A 25,294-nucleotide genomic window follows, 5' to 3' on the forward strand; every position below is an offset into this window, starting at 1 on the left:
CGGCGGACGCATCATCTCTCTGCTCGAGTGCTCATGGTCACCTCCGAGCTTAAGGCCTTCGGTCTTCTAGGGAGCTGGCATTCCTCATTAATGCCCCAAAAATGAGAGTAGTCCGCCCGGCAGCTGCGAGGCCGTTGTATCTCGGTGTTTACAGCCAACTCAATGGCCAGGTGCTTCATAAGTATTCAGGGGGGACATAGTCCTTCCCCCTTTTTTGTCAGGAGGCCATCCATTTCCGGGTCTTTTGCATGGCCCACTCGATGGAGCTGGCGACGTCCTTTCTCCCAGGCGTTCGGAACGTCTTAACTCTTTGACTCAGCAGGTTTTTCCTGTCTTACGAGTGATCACTCTGCCCCATGTGAGGCGTCCCGCTTTCCGGAAGTGGAGATGGTTCCTCACACAGACCTGTTCGCTCATCGCGAGAGCAGGAAATGCCAGGTGTTCTGCTCCTTCCAAGGTCTCTCCTCGGAATCGATCTTGGACGCATTCCTGATGCCGTGGAACGGCCAACTGCATTATGCCTTCCCACTGTTCCCACTGGTTCGTTACGTCCTGCTCAAACTCCGCAGGGGCAGAGCGTGCATCATCATGATCACTCCAGAGTGGTCCAGGCAGCACTGACATACCACGTTGCTCGGCCTGTCAGCCCAGACCTCATCACTCAGGGCAATGACAGGCTTCGCCACTCGGACCTGCAGCCTCTTCGCCTCACGGTGGCTCCTGCATACCTGAGTCGGGGTGACAGGCAGCCTTCCACCTGGTCAACGTACCGAGCCAGGTGGAAGCGTTTCCTTTACAGCTGCAGTACGCTCGATCTTGCTCCTGCTGAGGTCTCGATCCCCTCTATTTGGCCTGCCTCTGGCCTTCAGCGGTAGGATCTGGCGGTATCATCGCTGAGGATACTCTCAGCAGCCATCCCTACCTTCCAGCAGGCTAAGATGGACGTTCAGTGTCCCACGCTCTATGGGTTCGAGGTCCCTCAAGGGCTTGGAGCGCTTGCACCCTCGGGTGCGCCGCCCAGCCCCGCCCTGGGACCTCAACCTAGTCTTGGCCAGACGGGTCTCTGAGATCAGAGCTCTTACGAAGGTTCCACAAAGACAAGGTGCAGTTATGACCGCACCCGGCTTTCCTCCCTAAAGTGTTTTGGCCTTTCATGTTACCCACAGCTCAACGCAATGGGCATAACCGTTGCACTCCTTGGACATCTGTGGAGTGCTCGCATTATATTGTGCTGACAGAATCATTGCCTACGGCGCCCCAGCTCTGCCCCGGTAGCGGGCCAAAGGGAGGGCTTGCTTGTTTTCCTCTCAGAGGATCTCATCTTGGGTGATGGCGGACATCCCCACTTGTTATGATTTGGCTCATAGTTCCCCAAGCCACATCACCGTGCATTCTACCAGGGCTCAGGCTTCATCTGCCGCCTTGCTGGCTCGTGTTTCTACCCACGAGACCTGTCGCGAAGCTCCATTGGTCCTCGGTCCTTACCTTTGCTTCGCAGTATGCCCTGGTTCAGCAGTCAAGAGAGGCTGTAGCCTCTGGCTCGGCAGTTTTATTCTGCCACATTTCACTCCGACCCCACCGCCTTTGTAAGGCTTGGGATTCACCTAACTGGAATGGATATGAGCAATCACTCGAAGAAGAAAAGACGGTTACTCACCTTTGTAACTGTTGTTCTTCGAGATGTGTTGCTCATATCCATTCCGCACCCGCCCTCCTTCCCCACAGTCGGAGTAGCCGGCAAGAAGGAACTGAGGAGCGGGTGGGCCGGCAGGAGTATATATGGAGCGCCATGGTGGCGCCACTCTAGGGGGCGACCTGCCGGCCCACTGAGTTGCTAGGGTAAAAGTTTTCCGACGAATGTGCACGCGCGGCGCACACACCTAACTGGAATGGATATGAGCAACACATCTCGAAGAACAACAGTTACAAAGGTGAGTAACCGTCTTTTTCCTTGCCCACTTTGACCCTTGCTGTTTACTAGGGCATATGCGTGTTTCCTCCGGCCACCTTCATGCCATTTTTGAAGTTGCTGAGAATTGCTAACGCTATGGAGCTGCTGTCTGTCAGACCTGATGACATGCTAGGGGCCAAATTGTGCCATTGAGGTACTGTCTTGCATTGATGGGATAGAGACTTACCACTACAGGCAGAGCACCTGCTTCAATGTCTGATTTGTTCTTGTCACTTTCACGGGAGATTACTTGTGCCTTTCCTCCCTTGTGCACCTGAATAAAGGCCAGTCACAATTTGGCACTACGGTAGTGCTCCCATCTGCAGAAACGCAGGATGAGATAACAGTTCTTCTTCGAGTGATTGCTCACATCCATTCCAGTTAGGTGTGCGCGCCGCGCGTGCACGTTCGTCGGAAACTTTTTACCCTAGCAACTCCAGTGGGCCGGCAGGTCGCCCCCTGGAGTGGCGCCGCCATGGCGCCCAATATATATCCCTGCCGGCCCGCCCGCTCCTCAGTTCCTTCTTACCGCCGTGTCGGTCGTTGGAACTGTGGAGCGCGGCATAGCTGTCCTCCACGTCCCTAGCTCTCCTAGTTCTCTATCGTTTATCTATACGTTTATCTCTAGTTCCATTATAGTTGTTAATTAGTTTGTTAAGTAGATAGTTAAGTTAAATAGTTGTTAAGTAGTTCTTCGCCGGGGGCTTAGCCCTTCCCGGCACCCGGTGCCAGGCTCATGCCTGTTTCGCCGGGCTTCAAGCAGTGTGCGGCCTGCAAGAAGCCCATGCCTACCAGCGATCCCCACGAAGCGTGCCTGAAGTGCCTCGGGGAATCGCACAGATCCGACAAGTGCCGCATCTGTAAGGCTTTTAAGCTGAGGACAAAGAAGGAGAGGGATCAAAGGCTCTGAACTCTCCTAATGGAGGCGGCACTTGACCCGACGGCTTCGCAGGCCGTGGTATCGGCACCGGCACCGGATCGCTCCGGCACCGAGAAGACTCCTTGGCACCGACCCTCTCCGGCACTGGAGTCAGAGCCAAGGCCGTCGAAGTCTGATACTCCGGCCAGGCAGACCCGGCTAGAGCGCCCGGCCTCGACATCGGCCGTGGCGCCGCCGGCACCGTCAGCACCGTTGACTCCGGGCCCGGCGGGTCCGTTGAGTCCGGTGCCGCCGAGCTCCCCCATGAGATCTGGGGTTGAGATAGTGGTCCCGTCCACACCGGAGACCTTCGCCTCGGCTCGGGACCTTATTGCCCTGACTGAGCCCACTCGGCTGCCACCCCCGGTACCTCCGGTGCGGGTCGTGTCCAGAGGCAAGCCCATGATATCGGCACCGCCCAGAGACAGTCGTTCACGATCCAGGTCCCGACATCTTGGGCGCTCCAGATCCCGACGCCGCTCGCAGTCCCGGCACCGCTCCCCTCAGCGGTACCGGTCGCACTCGCGGCACCGGTCGGCATCGAGACGGTCGCGGTTAGGCTCCAGTCGTCGACACCGGCACCGCGATTCCAGGAGCAGGTCCCGACGCTACTCGCCGCACCGGTCGACCTCCCGGCACCGAGCTGGTGGCAGGTCCCGGTCTCGGTCGACCTCCCGGCACCGAGCTGGTGGCAGGTCCCGGTCTCGGTCGACCTCCCGGCACCGAGCTGGTGGCAGGTCCCGGCACCGAAGTGGCGCCCGGTACCGATCAGGATCCCGACACCGTGACAGATCCCGGTCCCGATCCCGATCCCGGCACCGATATGACTCCCGGCACCGGTCCCCGGCACCGAGACGATCCTCCGTGCCGGCCTGCGCAGACCCTTACCATCCAGGGTCGGCCCCACCATGGCCCTCGAGACAGCCGTCCGTATCTTCCCAGACGGACAGCGGGTATGCGCTGGGCACCGACAGGCAGGCGGCGCTGTTCGGTGATCCGCCGCTGCAGGACCAAGGCCCACAACAATGGGGATTCTGGACACCCTGGGCATACCATCAGGCCCAGGGCCCCCAGCAGCTCCCTGCTAGACCGGCGACTGCGGAGCGTAGGGCCCCTGAAGCCTCGTTGTCTCGCCCCCCCTCCCTCCCCGGAAGGGGAGGAAGGGTCCAAGCAGCAGGACTCTGCTGCGGCTCCGGAGGCAGAGGCGAGGGCTGAGGAAGACCCTCAGTTAGACACTTTCATGCCTGGGGTCTCATCTTCCTCCTCCCCGGATGAGGCGGTGGCGGGTACCTCCTCCAACAGTCCCCCCCCGCTGGATCTCAGGGCGCACCAAGACCTCCTCAGGCGATTGGCTCAAAATCTGAGTCTGCAGGCAGAGGAGGTCTCGGAGATAGAGGATCCAATTGTAACCATCCTCTCTTCTGATGCTCCCACCAGGGTCGCCCTGCCCTTCATACGGACCATCCAGGCCAACGCCAATACCATCTGGCAGTCCCCGGCCTCCATCCCTCCGACAGCGAAAGGAGTCGAGAGGAAGTACATGGCCCCTTCTAGGGGATACGAATATCTCCATGTACACCCGACTCCGGGTTCACTGGTGGTGCAATCAGTGAACGATAGGGAGCGTCACGGCCAGGAGGCTCCAGCCCCCAAATCCAGAGAAGCCAGGCGGATGGACCTCCTTGGCCGTAAGGTGTATTCGGCTGGGGCGCTGCAGCTCAGGGTCTCCAACCAGCAGGCCCTGCTGAGCAGATATGCCTTTAATTCCTGGGTGGCAGTGGACAAATTTAAGGAGCTGCTGCCACAGGATGCTCGCCAAGAGTTTACGGCCATCTTGGACGAAGGCAAGAAGGTCGCACGCACGGCCTTACAAGCCTCCTTGGACGCTGCGGACTCGGCTGCCCGTACCCTTGCGTCAGGAGTTACGATGCGTCGCATCTCCTGGCTGCAGGTTTCCGGCCTTCCGCCGGAGCTCCAGCATACCATACAGGACCTTCCTTTCGAAGGCCAGGGCCTGTTTTCTGATAAGACAGACCCCAGACTTAAGAGTCTAAAAGACAACCGGGTTATTATGCGGTCCCTCGGGATGCACACCCCCGTGACGCAGCGTAGACCCTTTAGGTCGCAACAACAGCAGCAACGTAGGCCGTTTTCCCAGTTCCGCCAGCGGCAGGACCTTTACAGGCGCCGCGGCAGGAACGGAAGGCGCAGGCAGTCGGGGAACCAAGGGGGGCAGAACCAAGGCTCCTCAAAACCCCCGCCTGGTCCTAAGCCTTCATTTTGAAGGTGCGCCCGAGGGCGCGGTAACAGTTTCCCCTATGGATCCTTCCCCCCCGTTTTCCAACCGCCTTTCGTTTTTCCTCCCGGCGTGGTCCCAAATAACATCGGACCGCTGGGTCTTAAGCATGGTGCAGACGGGATACCGCCTGCAGTTTGTTTCATTTCCTCCTTCCCGCCCTCCTTCCTCGTCCCTCTTCAGGGACCCCTCTCACGAGCAATTCCTTCGGCAGGAGGTGCAGACGCTCCTCAGTAAAGGAGCTATAGAGGCGGTTCCGGAAAACGAGAAAGGCAAGGGATTTTATTCCCGCTACTTTCTGATCCCCAAGGCCAAGGGGGGCCTCAGGCCTATCCTCGACCTGCGAGAACTCAACAAATACCTCGTGAAGTTGAAGTTCCGCATGGTATCCCTGGGGACCATTATTCCATCCCTGGATCCGGGAGACTGGTACGCCGCCGTCGACATGCAGGACGCGTATTTCCACATTGCCATTTGGCCACGCCACAGACGCTTTCTCCGCTTCGTTGTGGGGGCTCTTCATTATCAATTTGCAGTCCTCCCATTCGGCCTGTCCACGGCCCCGAGGGTGTTTACAAAATGCATGGCAGTTGTCGTGGCGCATCTTCGGCGCAACCGTGTCCACGTGTTCCCTTATCTGGACGACTGGTTGATTTGGGGCACGTCGGAACAGCAAGTCAACAGCCATGTCCGCGTGATCACCGGCATGTTTGCAGGTCTGGGCCTCTTGATAAACACAGACAAGTCCACCCGGAGGCCCACGCAGAAGGTGGAATTTATCGGGGCCGTCCTGGACGCCACTGTGGGCAGGGCCTCGCTGCCTCTGCAACGGGTTCAGACCATGGCGGCGATCGTTCAACGTTTGCGGTCAGCCCCATTGACGTCAGTGAGGACATGTCTAATCCTGTTAGGCCACATGGCGGCGTGCACCTTTGTGACCGACTACGCTCGGCTCCACATGAGGCCTCTCCAGCTGTGGCTTATCAGTCATTACAGGCCGGCAAGGCAACCGTTAGACATGTTAGTCACAATCCCCCAGAAGGTCTTAGATTCTCTTGGCTGGTGGTTAGACCAGTCCGTATTATGTGCGGGTCTTCCCTTCCACCCCTCTCAGCCCTCGGTATCCCTGACAACGGATGCCTCAGATCTAGGCTGGGGGGCCCACCTAGGGGCCCTGCGGACACAGGGCCTGTGGTCCCAGGAGGAGGTGGGGCTACACATCAACATGCGGGAGTTGAGAGCGGTCCGCCTTGCTTGTCAAGCGTTCTGTCATCAGCTTCAGGGTCATTGTGTCGCCGTGTTCACGGACAACACGACGACCATGTACTATATCAACAAGCAGGGCGGCACCAGGTCCTCCTCCCTGTGCCACGAGGCGATACGACTCTGGGACTTTTGCGTAGCCCACTCCATTCACCTCAGCGCTTCCTTCCTCCCTGGAGTACGGAACACGCTGGCGGATCGATTGAGCAGATCCTTCCTGTCACACGAGTGGTCCCTTCGCCCGGACGTCGCTCTCTCCATTTTCCGGAGGTGGGGTTATCCCCGGGTGGACCTCTTCACGTCCAAGGGGAACAGGAAGTGCCAAGCGTTCTGCTCCTTTCAGGGCAGGGAGCCGGGGTCGATAGCGGATGCCTTCCTCATCCAGTGGTCGACCCACCTGTACTATGCGTTTCCCCCGTTCCCTCTGGTCCACAAGGTCCTCCTGAAGGTGCGCAGAGACAGGGCTCTCGTGATCATGGTGGCCCCGGCATGGCCCAGGCAGCACTGGTACACCATGCTGCTGGACTTGGCCATAGCCGACCCAGTTCCCCTGCCCCTTCATCCGGACCTGATTACCCAGGACCACGGGACCCTCTGTCACCCAGACCTGCAGTCGCTGCACCTAGCGGCGTGGCTCCTGCGTGGCTGACTGGTTCCGAGCTGCGCTGCTCCACGCCTGTGAGAGAGGTGCTCTTGAGCAGCAGGAAACCGTCCACAAGAGCCACATATTCGGCGAAATGGAAGCGCTTCTCCTGTTGGTGCGTAGAGAGAAATCTCCGCCCTATGGAAGTTTCGATAACCGAAATCTTAGACTACGTTTGGTCCCTCAAAGGGCAAGGTCTGGCCTTATCGTCGTTGCGAGTCCACCTAGCAGCTATCTCCACCTTTCACCCGGGTGCGGACGGTCGCTCCGTTTTTTCTCACCCAACGGTGTCGAGATTCCTTAAAGGGCTGGAACGTTTATTCCCTAACGTCCGTCCCCCTGCTCCGACCTGGGATCTTAACTTGGTGTTGTCCCGGCTCATGGGGCCCCCCTTTGAGCCGTTAGCTACTTGCTCCCTGCTCTACCTCTCTTGGAAAACTGCCTTTCTAGTGGCTATCACCTCAGCTAGACGGGTGTCGGAGCTCCGAGCTCTTGTGGTAGACCCCCCATATACGGTCTTCCACAAGGACAAGGTGCAGCTGAGACCACACCCTGCTTTTCTGCCCAAGGTGGTCTCAGCCTTCCACGTCAACCAAGAGATTTTCCTTCCGGTTTTTTTCCCAAAACCTCACTCCTCAGGCAGGGAGCAGCAGCTCCACTCGCTGGATGTCCGTAGGGCTCTCGCGTTCTACATAGAGAGGACTAAGCCCTTCCGAAAATCCCCCCAGCTTTTCGTGGCGGTAGCAGATCGTATGAAAGGGCTTCCTATCTCCTCTCAGAGGGTATCCTCTTGGGTTACGTCCTGTATCAGGACCTGTTATGACTTGGCCCATGTCCCTACGGGCCGTGTGACTGCGCATTCTACCAGGGCGCAGGCGTCGTCGCTGGCTTTCCTCGCCCGCGTGCCCATCCAGGAAATCTGTCGGGCAGCGACCTGGTCATCGGTCCACACCTTTGCTTCCCACTACGCCCTGGTCCAGCAGTCGAGGGAGGATGCGGCCTTCGGAACTGCAGTGCTCCGTGCCGCGACTTCTCACTCCGACCCCACCGCCTAGGTATGGCTTGGGAGTCACCTAACTGGAATGGATGTGAGCAATCACTCGAAGAAGAAAAGACGGTTACTCACCTTTGTAACTGTTGTTCTTCGAGATGTGTTGCTCACATCCATTCCACACCCGCCCTCCTTCCCCACTGTCGGAGTAGCCGGCAAGAAGGAACTGAGGAGCGGGCGGGCCAGCAGGGATATATATTGGGCGCCATGGCGGCGCCACTCCAGGGGGCGACCTGCCGGCCCACTGGAGTTGCTAGGGTAAAAAGTTTCCGACGAACGTGCACGCGCGGCGCGCACACCTAACTGGAATGGATGTGAGCAACACATCTCGAAGAACAACAGTTACAAAGGTGAGTAACCGTCTTATACAACTCCTTACCTGAAGGAATGTGGTATGCAGGAGAGGACAAAGTCTGCTAAGAGGTGTGGCTGGGGCAAGGCCAGTTCTGATGTGACCCACTGTTCCCCTGCTAAAAATACCTCCTGCTCCACTGGCCTCCTCTCATTCTGTCCTGCCTTTCATCACCCACTGGTCCCACTCCCTACCTCAGAGGCAGCAGAGGTAGCTGTGGGTGAGGGGGTCGACTTCCTGCCACAGAGCCCAGAAACAGTTCTATGCTGAAGAAGTGGCTAACAGGGAAGGCATAGCAGGTGGGAGTGTTAGACATGCTGCCCAGTGGGACAAGCCTTCACTTCCATCAGGGGTGACATGCAGCTCAGGAGGTGGGAGGGCTCTCCTTTGAAAGAGGAGATAGAGGAGGAGAAGGAGGAGGACTAGGGAGAGAAGGGCGGTTACTAGGCAGAGGATGAGAGCAGGAAAGTGTTTGACTCCCATCCCTTAAGTATAAGTGTGAAGATCCATCGTTTTTCTCAAGTTTATAATTAATTTAGATTGCAGAGGATAGTTTTAAATGTTAAATCAATAGCAATTGATTATTGACATCCTACTAAGTGAGGGTTAAAATCTCTGGATGTAATTGCTTAGCTGAAATCTTAAATATAAAATAATTGATTATTTAACATGTAACTTTCTTTCATTAAGCTAAAAGAGTTCCATCTAATTGCAATGACTGTAATATTTAAAAGCTAATTACTTTCAAATATATATGCTAAAGCTTAATATGTAAAACAATATTTAGCATAATTTGTAGCATTTTCCAGTGTAACCATCTTTTTAGACACTAGATGGCACTACAATCCACATTATGCTAAAGAGAGACCGAAACTTTAGTTACTGCCACGTTATTTCCTAACAATGTCTCTTTGCCATTTTAGTCTTTGGGGCAGATTTTTAAAGTGTGGCCTCTCTTTTTGAACCTGCAGATAATTGCCATGATTTTGAATCCACAAGTGGCAGGTTCAGTTGATTTAATTCAGTTGTCTCACTCTCTGACTGCATCTGCCTGTCCAGTAGTGAGACATCGAAATGGGATAGTGCCCACCATTGCTGCCACCTGCAACACTGTGGGAGCAAAAGGAAGGCCAGGCTGAGGCTGGCCTGAAAAGGAGCCCTTTATCTCGGGGGGCGGGGGGGGGATCAAAATGTTTCTCCAGTTTGTTAAAATGATTGTTTTGGGTTGGACTAGGGAGCCGGCACTCAGGGCGAGGGCAGCATGCGGAGCCTCCCTGGCCACTCATGTGCCTAGGGACCACAAAGACCTGGTGGCCTCTTCCGGGAGCCACGTGGAGCCAGATCAGACAGGCAGCCTGCCTTAACCCTGGGCCTCCACTGCGCTGCCGACTGGACTTTTAACGACCCAGTTGGCAGTGCCAACCGGAGTTGCCAGGATCCCTTTTTGACTGGGCATTCCAGTTGAAACCTGAACACCTGGCCTGGCAATCTTGGGTTGGACTACAGTCCTACAATCCAGCCAGAGTAAGGGTGCACTGCCCCAGTTGGAGGGTAGGAATACCATCACAATCTGCTTCTTGCTTCCCCCATGCTCCTAGCTCTTCTGTTGGCACAGATTACTCCCCCCTCTCTACCTGCTCTGATGCACTCACTGCATATGCCACGGCTCTTCCCATTCCCCATCCTTGCCTGTTCTCTCCCTACTCACCTGCACAGGAGAAGCAGCAGGAGCCTGACAGTGGCTCCGCTCCTCCCCTGCTCAAGCTCGTGTGCTGTGGGTAGCCCACAAAGGGTAATAAGGCATCCCCTGGCTCCCATGCACCCTATCCAGGAGACAGTTCTCAGCCACTCAGTGCATGAGCATGCACCCATCTCACACAAGCTCCTCACCAACACCTCACAGGCTCTGCTCCTCCCAGAGTCCGAGTGCCAGGCTCCTCAGCAGCAGCCAGCTCTTCCTCATCTGCCTTCCCTCCGGCAGGCAGTGCTGAGCAGTTTGCTTCTTTGCTGCTGCTAGAGGCAGTGATCAGGGTTGTGTTGGGCTGGGATTGAGGCGCTTTCCCTCTCTCAGTTGAACCCTCCCTTCTCTGGCCCTCTGTTCCTTTTCTTGGCTGAGGGGAAGCCATTGTCGGGGGGAAGGGAGGGAATCTGACAACTGGCCCAAAAGGCAGAGAATCCAACTAGCAGGCTGATGTACCAGGGCTCAAAGCAGAAGTCTCAGGTCAAAAACCAGAGGTTAGGGAGCTCTGTTTCTATGTATGTTTCAGTCTCTGAGGGAATGTGTCAGATTTGCTCGTGGGCATATAAGCTCCCTCTGGTGGCTAAGCTGGTTGCTCTGCACATTCAGGACACCAAGTAGAAGTGTGATTTTCTGGCATCGAAGTAATGAGTTTTCTTTCCCATGCCAGCTGTATCAAGTGGTCTTCTTTGCTGTTTTCTCTCCTCTCATCTCCCTTTTCTCTTCTGTAGTGCTCTTTTTTTAAAGAAAGATTTTAGCCAATTCCCTGTTCCATCTCTTTTCTTTTCTCCTTTCTTCTCATCTATCCTCCGTCATGCATTCCTCTGATGCATACAGTACTTGATACATATGTGGTATACTTAAGATCATGCTTAAAGTGTGCTACTCTTGTATACTGCAAGAGGGAAGGAAAACAGAAAAAAGTCTCTGGGCAGAATGTAGCCTTTAGTTGTCATCTTTTTGTTTCCTCCAAAGTGAAGAAATAGAGAATTCTGCTGTACAATAATAAATAAATATGTTATTTTTATATTAAGATGCCCTGAAAATTAGAGGCATTTGTCAGTTCAGTTTTAAATGCCATCTTTTCCTATATACACTAAAAGTTTATATTGTCAGCCTAGTTATCCATCGCCTGGTGGATTTATGCTCCCTTTTTCATCCTCATGCAGACATAGAGACCTAGAAATAATGGTTATGAAGAAAAACCTGTTTTTCCTACTTCATTTAAATACAAATCCCCTAAACTTCAGAACCAGAGTCTTCCAGGAGAATTAAATGCCTACATAAAACTTCTGTAAAGAGGCAGTGTTTTTTCAAAAAGGAACAGTTTTCTTATTAAAGTAAATGGCAACCATCAGAGTTTTAATCCCTTAGAAACTAAATGTACAAGTCCCAATCCCAATATTCTGTAAGAAATATTAGTCTGTGTGTATGAGTGTTAGTAAGAGTGACAAAAGAGCTTATGAATGCTGTAGCTACAGTGCCTCTAAATTATGGGTGCTTAGCTTAGCCGAGACAGCTTGCCATTAGTAATTCTTCCTAACCTACTTACCCTGTTAGCTATCATCACCTTGGGCTTCATCATGCCAAAACTAATGTAAAATCCTTTAATTTCTTTTCCTTTATTTGTACAGATCCGGGTCTCCCAAGGAAAAGAACCTGCACATTTGCTGAGTTTGTTCAAAGACAAACCACTCATTGTCTACAAGGATGGAACATCCAAGAAAGGAGGTCAGAAACCTGCTCCCCCCACACGTCTCTTTCAAATTCGCAGGAACCTGGCGTCCATCACCAGAATTGTGGAGGTAAAAATCACCTGTTCAGTAAAATATTCCCCATGTAACATAGTACAGTTGGAATGAGCACCAGAGTGGCAAGTGTCAGTTAAAATCACTTCTCTATGATGGTTATAGCATGAGTAGGAACATAGTAGCTCACATTCTGGATTGGATAAGATGCCATTATGACATCTCTGACAGTGGCCAGTACTAGATTCTTCAGAAGAAGTTGCAAGAAACCCCATAGTGGATAATTAAAGAATAAGTTGAGCGTATGGAAAGTTTCTTGCTAACCAGAACACTGACCTGAAGAAGAGCTCTGTGTAAGCTGGAAAGCTCATCTCTCTCACCAACAGAAGTTAGTCCAATAAAAGATATCACCAAATCCACCTTGTCTTCCTAACCCTAGGCAGCTAGTTAAAATTCTTCTCTCAGGCCAATTATCAATTTTAAGTGAAATACTAAGGGTATGTCTATGCTGGAGCTGGAGATGTAATTTTCAGTTTGGGTAGCATATGCATGCTAGTTTTGATCAGACTAGTGCACTAAAAATAGCAGTGTAGCTGCAGCAGGTCAGGCTAGCTGCCCATGTACAAACTTAAGGTCTTGGATAGGATCATACACGGGTGGTTAGCCTTTGGCACCATGGCTACAATGCTATTTCTAGTGCACTAGATAAAAACTAATGTTCTTATGTCTGCCTGGGATGGAAGTTACAGGTATAGCTCCAGTGTAGATGTGCTCCAGGCTAGTGCAGTGTAAATGTAGAGAAACACCCCAGCAGACAATGCAGTTACTTTGGATTTAGACCAGTATTACAGGTGTACATCAGTGTGTAGAAAGGTGAATGTGTGGGTTATTTAAAAATCAGAAAAATGAAACAATCTCACTCTTGCTCTAGGTTGATGTTGATGCAACTTCATTGAACTCCAATGATGTTTTTGTTTTGAAACTGCCAACGAATTCCGGGTACACCTGGGTCGGAAAAGGAGCAAGCAGAGAAGAGGAAAAAGGAGCTCAATATGTAGCCAGCATTCTGAAATGTCAGACCACTAGGATTGAGGAAAGCCAGGAACCAGGTTAGTACTGGGCAATCTGGCTGCTCAGTGGGACTGAAGCTGCACAATACCAGACAGGATTGGGTCCCAAATGTTCATACAAATGTTTTTTTTGCAAATACACACTTTTGTGGACAAACCAGTTACACTCTCCTTTCTCTGAAAATCTGGCTGTGTTTTGCAATAAGGATATTTGTCCAGAATCTGAGCTGATTTAAAAGTGGTGCTGTCCTACAGAAGTTAATTAAGTTGCAGTGGGTGCAACAGAATTTAGGCCTTTCCACATACTGAGTGACTAAAACAAATAGAGATAGAGAGAGCAAGGTGGGATTACGTGTAATCACATGAATATCTGCATTGGCTTTTATAAACAATGGGAAGAATAGAACTATTAAAGAAAAACTTACACATTATGGGCCAGTCAAAGGGAATATTGTTTGGGGATTTTTGAAACAGTATCCATTAAGTTAAAGAAGAAAACATAAAACTCAATGCCAAGTAGACTGTGTCATGTATATTCCAGAGGAATTCTGGAGAGCCCTTGGAGGTAAGAAAAAATACCAGACTTCAGTACAGCTGCTAACTGAGTCTGAAGACCACCCGCCTCGTCTCTATGGCTGTTCCAATAAGACTGGCAGGTTTATTGTAAGTATATGATGGATACTTTCCCCTCTGATAATTCTGTACTCTGACATTTTGGGCAGCAATAGACACTAAATGAAACACCACCTGAGGCCTCCATTGACACAGCATGGTACCTTTGTGCATTGCTAGTCTACTATCCCAATGCTTACCAAGCAGCACAAGATAAAAATGGTGTAGAGTGTCTGGACTAGTCCTGTAGGGATACAAACCGGTGACTGCTGGAGGGAATAAAAGTTCAAGACTATTTCCTTCTCATTTTGTTATATGCAGATCAGTGTGTTGGGAGAAAAAAAGTTTGATGGAAAAGATGAATGTGTCAAAACCAGACTTGCACTGTAGTAGGTTTATTTAAGAATTCAAAATCATGGCCTACATTATTGCTCTCTGTAGAGGTGGTGATGGTGGTGGCAGGTGGAAAGCTAGAGGGGATGAGCGATGCTCTGAAGACATAGGCAGTCACAGGCATGAATGCCTTAGGAAGTTCTGGGGAGAGCCCTGCTTCTGGAGGAAGTAGCTTGTACTCCTACTAGTGTCGGCTACCTGCAACTAGAAGGTGTACTGGTAGGTAAGGCCCCGACCAAACCCTCCTAGCCATGTTTTCATGGAGCCCTGGAGAATTGCCATATATGCTAGCTGAGCCCACAGCCAGTTGTTCAGGAAAACGCTAAGCCTATAGCATGCCAGGGTCCTTCAAGTGTTGCTAGTGGTGGTGGGGAAAGAGAAGGTTCCTTGACCCCTCATTAACCCATAGTGCCGGAGGCAGATGGAAGTTTTCCTGTAATTATGCCTTTAAGGTTCTGAGTATTGAGGGAGGTGAGGAGGCACGCTTCCCCAGCAGGCATTTCCAGAGCAGGTTTGTGTGACTGAGGCACATTGACTTAGGGAGTTCTGAGAGCACAGGCACTGCACTACACTTGGTAAGGAGGCACTCTCTCTTGGGCGAACACTGCTGACTAGCATGGAGGGAGTGGAGCTTCTCCCTAGTCATGTCCCTTGCGGAAAGATCCCATCCAATTTAAAAGAGATGAAACCAAGAAAGTTCTTAGAAAAGTACTAAGATCTTATAAAATGTAATGGAGAGGTATGTCTTTCCTGCAGCCTTTTCAAACCCTCCCATGGAAATCTACAGGGGAATAGAATTTTCTATAAAGGTCTACAAGATGGTTTAAAAAAAAACAACCTATATCCAAAGTTATCACTTTCTATTAAATTCCATAGGACCTGGCCTACTTTAGTGCTCACCTTCCCATGTCTTTGCACTTAGGACAGCACAAGGAGCCAGTCATTCCCAGCTCCTGCACATGCTCACAAGAGAGAGGAGGGAGAAAAGGTTCTTTGCACCTTCTGCCCCTTCCTCACCTCAGCATTGCCAAGCCCAGACAAGCCTTTCAGTCACATCAAACAATGGCAGCCTGACCACTAGCTGAACTATTACCTCTCCTGCTTGATAGAAACCAAAATGGAACTGCTTTCCTACTTGCCTTTAACACATCTGAAGCAGTTAGCCTCTGATTCTCTTGAGGCACAACCTTGAATTCCTTAGTCAAGCAAAAGGTCCCATTTTTTTAAGTCAGTGGGAGTTTTGCCATTTCAGGACTGAGCCCATGGACTGCACATCAAAACTATTGCCTTCCTTCACTTACTTGTGGTACCTAGTAAATATTAATGCCCATGAACATACAAGCCGAAAGTTTGGCTCTCTCCAGGCATTTAGTGTAGGTAGGCACTAAGCGGATTTCCCTACCCCTGTCCGCCAGTGCATCTCAGTCCCAATTTACCACACTCACTGCTACCATTTGAAATCTGTGCCTTTCCTGAGCACAGACTCCCAATTGTGCCAAACTGAAAGATAGGTTTATGATGTGGCCAGATGTCTGATTTGCTCCTCCCAGTCTACTGCATTTCACTCATAGATCAACATCAGTTTTGAACCTGCTTCTACAGAAGGGAGGGGGGAGGAAAAAAAAAAAAGCAAATGCATGACTGTTTTTAGAGTCATCCATTTCAAAAGTCTCATCTTTGTCCAAACTCAAGCATGAAAATCTTGAATGGGCCTACAATACCAATTTTATTATCCATTTTAGATTGAGGAGGTCCCAGGAGAATTCACTCAGGATGATTTAGCTGAAGATGATGTCATGTTGTTAGATACTTGGGAGCAGGTAAGCTGTGTACTTAATGTTTTATGTGGTGACAAAAAGTATTTACTCCTAACAACAATTTACAGATGGACAACCAGCGAGAAGACAATAAGAGAATTGCCATAAAAGCAGAGGAGTAATGATAATTACATATAAAAAGTACCATGTTTTGAAGCTAGAAGGGATTTTGCTTATTGAAATTATAACCGAGGAAGAAAATAGAGCTATGTTTTCTCTTGAGCTATTTGACATGCAACTATGAATATCCACTATGTTTTCAAGCCATCATGCAAGATTATGGTTGCATTTCCCATTAATGCTAATGGAAGTTGCATAATTATAAGCCACCACAGTGCAATGCAAATCGGCCCAACAATGTTTTGGAGATTTCTGTTTGTCTTCAAAATTCTTGTACTAAAACCTTTCCAAACCTACAGAAGCCTCCAGAAGAACATAGCAGTGTGTGGCAGAAAAAGCACTTGAGTAGAGAATGGGCCAAATCGTAGGCTCCTGCTGAGCACCTCTGCAAACTGGCCTTCTTCAGGGGAACTTCACAGGGATTGGAGAAAACAGAATCTCACTTCTTTCCACCAGCTTGTGGGAAACCAGCGCAGTTGTTCAGCAGCTATTACTGCCACCGAAGGGCAGCATACACCCAAAACAAATGGGGTTGGCTTTTAGATCCATCATGCCCCTACACCCTCACCCCCATCCACACTGCTATACAAAGAGTTGTTATGGAGCATGTTTTCACAGTATATAGGGAGTGAGGAATCGCCTGCATTGCAGAACCAGGGCTGGATTTGGCCCAACAAACATAAAAACTAAAGATGTTTCTCATATTTTTTTAATCACACACTGAAAAAGTCTGATTACTAGAAACACATGCATATGCAGAACACATTGCCCTGGTTTGTGATCTATACAACTGTGGGGAGGAGGGGATTTCAGCATGAGTTATAAATAATTAGCCTGATTCTACTATTCCTTCCATCTGTGCAAAGTAAGTGTACAGTACTACCTAGAATTCTGTTTGGTTGTGTTTTTCATCCATTCTGCATGACTACACAAGGTGCAAGGCAGAAGAGAATCAGGCCCAACATTTTTAGTTTAACCTGAAAAAATTTGCAGAACACTAGGACAAATCTATGAAGAGAGAGGGTCTAACAAATGTCCCTGAAATTATAGGATTTAGCACTGAACTTGCAAATGTCCAGAATGTGGAGGGATTTTCAAGCATAGAACTGTGTCTATAGAAAACTTGTGTCTTTAAATATGATGGGCAAGATTCTGATCTCATTTACACTCGTGTAACTTTGGAGTCACTGAATTGATGCCTGCTTTTTCTCCTAATGGAGTCAGTGGAATTACTCTAGATTTCAATAGTGTAAATAAGATCAGAATCTGAGCCAATCCCTGTAACAATATGACAACTAAACTTTTCAATTGTCTACTTACAGGTGTTTGTCTGGATTGGTAAAGATGCTAATGAAACTGAGCGAAATGAATCTGTGAAATCTGGTAAGAAATGTGTTTGACAAAATGCTGCTTGAAATGGATTCAGTGGTGATTAAAGAAATGAATGAAAGAGGAGATGTGAAATGGTCAACACTCTAATTATACTAAGTGTGGTGTTTAAAAGAGTTAGTCAATAGCAATTACCTTTGAAGATTCCCTGATTAGGTTATTGCCTCTTTATGTGCCATTTTAAACTATGCAACAGTCACCAAAAACTCAACTCTATTCTTCTTAAATGTAACTTTCTTTAAAGAATGAAATTCATCAACATGGTGTTAATAGGCAGCAAAATATTGTTAAAAAGTATGAAGGACCCGTGTCTGTAGAATCTGCCCTAGGAGTTTTGTATGTGGAGTTGCTAAACTATTTATAGCCAGAGAAATAAATAAAGCTTCCAAGACTGCTCATTGTTGCCCTTCTCTAATTCTCTTATAATGGGCTAAATTCTGCTCCCAGAATTTACATGGGTGTAAATCTGTTGTGTGCCTAAACTACTTGAGCAGTCTGAAATCTGATTTTTAAATGTCGCTCTATTGTAAAATATGTGCAAGCAGTGATGTGAATTAACCCATCCTAGCTATCATACTAAGATTTATACTGAAAATGCTGGCACACCCTCACCTCCCTGCAGACATAGTTACCTAGCCTGTTTTCAGACATTTACTAGCATCACTTAGGGATACCAAGGCAAACCATTGGATTCAGCCATAAGGCTCTTCCTTGGAAAAACCATGAGTGAAGCATCTACATTCCAGCAGCAGTACCTGAGGTCTTTATCCTTTCCAGAGCTAAAGAGCTATTACATGGTAGGAACCAAATGACCAGGGCAAAGACCACTGTGCCCGAATCTTGTTTGTTTGTTTTTTTAAACTGACATCTGAGCCGACAATTCTGAAAATTTGACTGGCAGCTGAGAGAAAGCAATAATTATTTGATCATTTGATGTAATTAAACTAAGCTGTTATTGCACTGATTCAGCTTATTTTCCTGAGTATTTTAATTATTTTTTTTCTGGTGAATGGACTAATATTTTCCATGTTTTACTGTTATCTCTTAAGCCAAACGCTATATTGAGACAGATCCTTCTGGAAGAGACAAGGGGACCCCACTTGTTATTGTGAAGCAAGGATATGAACCCCCTACATTCACAGGCTGGTTCCTGGGCTGGGATTACAACAAATGGAAAAACTGATCTATTGGTGAAGGCCTCTGCTACAAACAGAATTCAGTCAGAGCACAACTATTCTCTAGCATTCTTAAGCATTAGCTTGTAAAAACATATTGATGCAGCAGTTGTCACCCATTCCGCAGCGTTCGTATATTCCTCTGAGTAAACTAGTATGTCTTAGCTTTGGAAAGGCTAAATAAGATGATAAAGTAGTAACATAACTTCTTGGTGGCGGGTTGGGTTTTTTACACAGCATCTATGTGGAGTGATACTATTGGTTTAGTTCTAAAATGCCTTTTTCTAAACAAAAACTGTAGATCAGTTACACATTAATATACAATTTACTAGCTAACATTCATCAGTGGGTCAAATTCTGCTTTTTACACCAGCATAAGTGACAGCAGAACTTGGCCCACCCAGGACCCATTGAAGTTGAGGGGAAAGAATCCCAGCAGCAGGATTGGGCCCTAATTTACCTAAAGTATCAAAATCCTGCAGTCCTTACTAGTACAAAATTTCCATTGCAGTCTGAATCAGGAGTGGGAGCTCTGTCCTGCAGGGTGCGGATCAGGATTCCGAGAGAGCCAATGTGAAAATGGTACTTTGTTACATGTGGTTCAGGAAATGGATATAATCTGAGTGGAGGAGATGCTGTAGGCTTGAATGAATGTGAACATATATCATCATGAGGCCCGGCAAAGTTGGCTGTGACAGACACTGTTTCTATAGAGCCCTCAGACACATACTGGCTGCATGTTATCCCTGTTCTCAGATTCCTCGACTCAGGGTGGGCAAACTTTTTGGCCTGAGGGCCACATTGGGGTTCAGAAACTGTATGGAGGGCCAGGTAGGGAAGGCTGTACTTCCCCAAACAGCCTGGCCCCTGCGCTCTGACTGCCCCCCTCAGAACCTCCGACCATCCAACTCCCCCTGCTCCTTGTCCCCTGACTGCCCCCTCCTGGGACCCCCTGCCCCCAAGTGACCCCCCAGGACTCCCACGCCTATTCAACCACCCCCTGCTCCCTGTCCCCTGACTGCCCCAACCCCTATCGACACCTCTGCTCCCGCCCCCTTACCATGCCGCTCAGAGCACCAGGACTGGCAGCCATACCACCTCGCTGGAGCCAGCCACACCGCTGCACATTCTAGAACACCGGGGCAGGCCGGCAACTTTCATTGCCATGCTGCCTGGCAGGAGCTCACAGCCCCACTGACCAGAACGTTGGTGGCATGGCGAGCTGAGGCTGCAGGGGAGGGGGGACAGCAGGAGAGGTGCTGGGGGCTAGCCTCCCCGGCTGGGAGCTCAAGGGCCCGGCAGGATGGTCCCACAGACCAGATGTGGCCCGTGGGCTGTAGTTTGCCCACTTTTGCTCTAACTGCTGCTCTTAAACACACTTAAGTGAGCTATTGCTCCTGAATGGCAGCGGGAGTCACTGACACCTTTAAAAATGGATCAGCACACATCATTTCATTCACCAGCCTGCAAGCACACACTGCATATCCCAGCCACAAGTTACCTCAGGCTGGACCAGTCTCATTTTTTCCCCTACTCATCAGTGCTCAGTTCTGTGCAAGTATAGAGATTTGCTCATATGGCCAAACGTGTTGCATGTTTTTCCTCAATGGGCAGAAGACTGGAACTCTTCACACACGTGCTGAGCAGACTTTGAATGTGCTGTGCCAATGCTTTGGGGAACCACTTTTCTTTCAGCAGCACTGAGTATCCTGGGAACAGGGCCGGCTCCAGACACCAGCTTACCAAGCATGTGCTTGGGTCGGCACCTTTGGACAGGGCGGTGCTCCGTGTTTGTTTTTGGTTTTTTTGGTTTGGCCAGGCGGTGCTGGGAGGGGGCAGGAGGGCTTGGGTGGCGTGGCGCAGTGCTGGGGGGGCGGGGACTTGGGTGGTGTGGTGCTTGGTGGGGGTGGGCTTCAGCAGCATGGCACGGGGGGTGGGGACTTGGGCGGCACGACACAACGCTTGGAGGGGTGGGGGGCTTGGGCGGCATGGTGCGGTGCTCAGGAGGGGCGAGGGGGCTTGGGCGGCGTGACGCGACACTCGGGGGTGGGGGTTTAGGCGGCGCAATGCTCGCGGGGGGTCAGCTGCATGGTGCTTGCGGAGGCCGGGTGGCGTGGCCCTCTTTTTTTTGCTTTGAGCAGCAAAAATGTTAGAGCTGGTCATGCCTGGGAAGATGGAGCTCTGAGTAAGCACTGTAGAATCTGGTCCAGGGTCTCTCTCAAAAATTGCAAAGAATCACATAGTCATTCTGGTGTAAAGAATGCAGATTATTTTTATTTTTGTGAATTTAGAAAAACACTTTCAAACAGTGTGTGTGTTGTGATTTAACCACACAACTCCCCGTAAAGTTAGCAGGGACCATTCCGCTTCAAACCCTTTGCAATGCTATGAACATTTATCCGGTAGGGTTCATTTTAATGCCAATGTGTACAACAGTAAATCATATGGGCTCTGTGCCAATGTGGATTTTTAAACAAGGATTTCTGATTGTCTTTTTTAATTGTACTTTTAAATGAGTTTGAAAATATAATTTTAAAATTGGTTTTTGTATTTTTTCTACATGGTTAATGATGAATTTGAAGCTCAGTAAAGCCAAAGGAGTGAAAACAGTCAGAGCTGCATTAGTCAATATTATTGAACAAAGTTGCACAGCTGTGTAACTGACAGCATAAGAACCAGGGAATACTGCACCATATTAAAATATAAGAATCTAATTCTATTTTTTAAGGGTTGGGAGGGTGAAGAGGGTAAATTCTGAAAATCTGTTAGCTTTACATGTTTGTTTAAATCTATATTAATGCAACTTGGCTGTATTTGGATGTGTCATTTCATGTAAATAAATTACAAAACACAGTATTATAACTATTTGTGGAAAGCTGATTTTTTTTTTCTCCAGAAACATTCTTGTTTATTTTATGTTCCCATTGATATTTAAAAGAATGGCAAACACTCACTTCCTTGTTAGGGACAATTTAATTAGCCAGTAATTAATCCTTTGTGCCAATTTACACCCACAGAGAGTTGACCAATCATATCAGCTCATCCAGCGACATTACGAAGTTACACAAAACATGCTTTGACTAACGTATGAGCAGCCAAGAAGTGCATGCTTATCAGCATATTATTTCATCTTTAAGGAAAGTTAATAACATTGTGATCAAATTAGTCAGCCAATTATCAATTTCCTCTTTGCAGCCCTCTTTGCAGGACACACTATGGGTAATGTGTGTAAAGATCATTTTATGAAAAAGGAAACAGCATGTTTTTTTAAAAAGGATGTCCTCTGCACTTTTCTAAGAGACTACAATTAGGCTAAAAAGAAGGAATATTAAAAATAACATACAACCTCAATTGATTAGTTAATGGGGTTCTCTACAGCCTATGGACAATCAGCAACCTGTTGCCTACTTATGATTTTAGCAATCTTTGCCATGTCAGAAGAGTGTGTTATAAAATATAATAATGCCTTAATTGTATTATAAACAGAATTTAGTCTCACTTATGTAGCTGGGATCAAAGTCAAACTATGTTTTAACTGTGTTCCAGAACACTTTTACAGCTCTGATCTTTACAAGGGTCTGTCAATATATTCCAAAACACAGATAAAACAAAGTTTTGGTTCACATGCAAGATAAAATGTGTTATAACTTGGGCAGGGCATTATGGTGTTACAGGTAGTCCTTCTGACACAGTGATTACTGCTAGGTAGATGGGCATTAGGGCCTTATGACCGAAACAATTCTATCAATTGTGTTTAAGCACAATAGTTGTTAGCAAGGCTCCACAACATTTCTCTGACCAGTGAGGGCTTTAAAAAAAAAATCTTGTTATAAATTCCTTAAAAAAGAAAAACATCTTTGACTACATTGGTCAGTGAAGCTGTGCTGAGTTCTATTTAGGTGCCTAACTCTAAGCACCCAGATTTGGAAATTGGGGCCTATTTGTCTCTGGCAATGCCCACAATGTGCTAGGTGCTGTATATATAGGATTTTCAGTTTCCTCTACAGCTTCAGATATACTGGACACTGATTAAGGCAGGTCTCCAGACAGCATGGACCAGTAGTCTGATCTAATGTGGCAAATCCTGTAACCAAAGTATGTATTATCGATGAGAGCTGTGAGTGCTCAACACCTCTGAAAATAAGGCTACTTTTATTTAAGGGCTTAAGTAACAAGTTTTAAGGTCCCATGCGGCAAACACATCTGTCTTGTTGCACAGAGGTTAGAAAGGAAAAATGTGGGTATAGAAACACTCAGAATTGTACCCAAGGATGAGCCACATTTTGCATTATTACCAAACAGGAGAGGGCACTCTTTGTCCATTGATAATAGCAAATTATTGCAGTAGTGTTACCTGTACTAGAAGACCAGTCTAAATCACTAGTGATCATATGTGCTGCTGCTGGTAAATATAGTATCATAACTCATCGGCACATACTAAATTGAAATTGAAAGATAACAATTGAAATCATTAGGCCCAAAAGGCCATTTTACGATTACAAATGGTTTTAGTAATTTAGATCTATAATAATGTGGCCAATTTCAGAATCTCAGCAAACATTACACATGGCAGAGAAGCCTGCTTCCAGGATCAGATAAGTATATTTTAAATATACACTTTGCCCTATAGCATTCTGTGATATCTAGCCGCAGTTCTGCTCTGAAAGGTGACTATAAAAAGGGTTGGTTTTTACTCAACAGTCTGTTCAGAGTGTGTGTGTGTATGCGGGAGTATTTCAGAATTGAGTGCTTATATGTGTGACAAAAAGCATGTTATTCCTTTAGTCCTGAAGAGCCAAAACAGCTATGAGAGAGGGTAGCTTCTCCTCTTTCTCACAACAACAAAATTGTCAACGTACCAGCTGCAGAATCAAAGAGAGCCTAGAGGAGGTGTGACCATGGCCCTGCCCTCTAGCCATCTGTCAGCAGAATTGAGAGGAGGCATACAGTGGGGGAGTATGTTGCACTCTGGCTAGTGGCAGCAGGTGTACTCTCCCTACATACCTGAGAGAGAGTCTGCATCTAAGTTGCTGATTACTTCCCAGAGCTCTCCCTGGAGCAGTGCAGCTCCTTGCCATGCCCAATGTGGGGCTGTGCCTTAAGGCATGCTTGAGCCTAAAGTGAGAATACATGATGGAAGTCACTAGTAGCCTAGAAACACATTTTAATAATCACACTTCCAAGCAGAACCCCTGTTCTGTAACAGGTTCCATTTGACACACTGTGCCTCAAGGTGAGGCCCACAGTCTTCCCCCCAAAATGTTTGCTCTCTTTTTCTTTCTCAATGACCCTTGGCCCCTCTTAGAGTCTGAACCCTAGGCCACTAAAATCAGTGGGAGTTCTGACTTAAGTGGAAGCAAGATCAGAGCTTTAGCCCTCCCCAATTACCTAACATCATATTCCCCTTTTTATGCTATATTGGTTCGTTAATCACACTCGTCACCATAGTATCTGAGTGCCTTCCAGTGGTGCATTAAGAAACGTGACATAACAACATTTAACATCCCTGTGGTGGGAAGAACATCTCAACAGCCCAATACTGTAGATTTAATTTCAAAAAGGGGAACTATGCAAAAATGAGGGGGTTAGTTAAACAGAAATTAAAAGGTACAGTGACTAAAGTGAAATCCCTGCAAGCCGCATGGACGCTTTTTAAAGACACCATAATAGAGGCCCAACTGAACTGTATACCCCAAATTAAAAAACACAGTAAAAGAACTAAAAAAAGAGCCACCGTGGCTTAACAACCATGTAAAAGAAGCAGTAAGAAATAAAAAGGCATCTTTTAAAAAGTGGAAGTCAAATCTTAGTGAGGTACATAGAAAGGAGCATAAACACTGTCAAATTAAGTGTAAAAATGTAATATGAAAAGCCAAAGAGACATTCGAAGAATGGCTAGCCAAAACTCAAAAGGTAATACCAAAATGTTTTTTAAGTACATCAGAGGCAGGAAGCCTGCTGAACAACCAGTGGGGACCGCTGGATGATCGAGATACAAAAGGAGCGCTTAAAGACGATAAAGTCATTGCGGAGAAACTAAACGAATTCTTTGCTTCAGTCTTCACGGCTGAGGATGTTCGGGAGATTCCCAAACCTGAGCCAACTTTTGTAGGTGACAAATCTGGGGAACTGTCACAGATTGAAGTGTCACTAGAGGAAGTTTTGGAATTAATTGATAAACTTAACATTAACAAGGCACGGGGACCAGATGGCATTCACCCAAGAGTTCTGAAAGAACCCAAATGTGAAGTTGCATAACTATTAACTAGGGTTTGTAACCTGTCCTTTAAATCGGCTTCTGAAACCAATGACTGGAAGCTAGCTAATGTAATGCCAATATTTAAAAAGGGCTCTGGAGGTGATCCCAGCAATTACAGACCAGTAAGTCTAAGGTCGGTACCGGGCAAATTAGTTGAAACAAGAGTAAAGAATAAAATAGTCTAGAAGACCTAGAAGAACATAAATTGTTGGGCAAAAGTCAGCATGGTTTCTGTAAAGGGAAATCGTGTCTTACTAATCTATTAAAGTTCTTTGAAGGGGTCAAATAAACATGTGGACAAGGGGGATCCAGTGGACATAGTGTACTTAGATTTCCAGAAAGCCTTTGAGAAGGTCCCTCACCAAAGGCTCTTACGTAAATTGTCATGGAATAAAAGGGAAGGTCCTTTCATGGATTGAGAACTGGTTAAAAGACAGGGAACAAAGGGTAGGAATAAATGGTGAATTCTCAGAATGGAGAGGGGTAACTACTGATGTT

At 48.2% G+C, this 25,294-nt stretch overlaps 1 protein-coding gene across 1 annotated transcript in view; it reads left to right on the forward strand.

Annotated features, from left to right (window-relative positions):
- Window positions 1–19,377, forward strand: part of SCIN (scinderin) — a 115,765-nt gene extending 96,388 nt beyond the window's left edge. The window contains exons 11-16 of the mRNA XM_030550678.1: window positions 11,848–12,018; window positions 12,893–13,070; window positions 13,573–13,694; window positions 15,779–15,856; window positions 17,296–17,356; window positions 18,412–19,377. Of these exons, the coding sequence (XP_030406538.1) occupies window positions 11,848–12,018; window positions 12,893–13,070; window positions 13,573–13,694; window positions 15,779–15,856; window positions 17,296–17,356; window positions 18,412–18,545 (744 nt within the window). The 3' untranslated portion in view covers window positions 18,546–19,377. The remainder of the gene's footprint in view (window positions 1–11,847; window positions 12,019–12,892; window positions 13,071–13,572; window positions 13,695–15,778; window positions 15,857–17,295; window positions 17,357–18,411) is intronic.
- The last annotated feature ends 5,917 nt before the right edge of the window (window positions 19,378–25,294 follow it).

Source organism: Gopherus evgoodei, chromosome 2 (genome assembly GCF_007399415.2).
Source record: "Gopherus evgoodei ecotype Sinaloan lineage chromosome 2, rGopEvg1_v1.p, whole genome shotgun sequence".
Taxonomy (NCBI): Eukaryota; Metazoa; Chordata; order Testudines; family Testudinidae; genus Gopherus; species Gopherus evgoodei.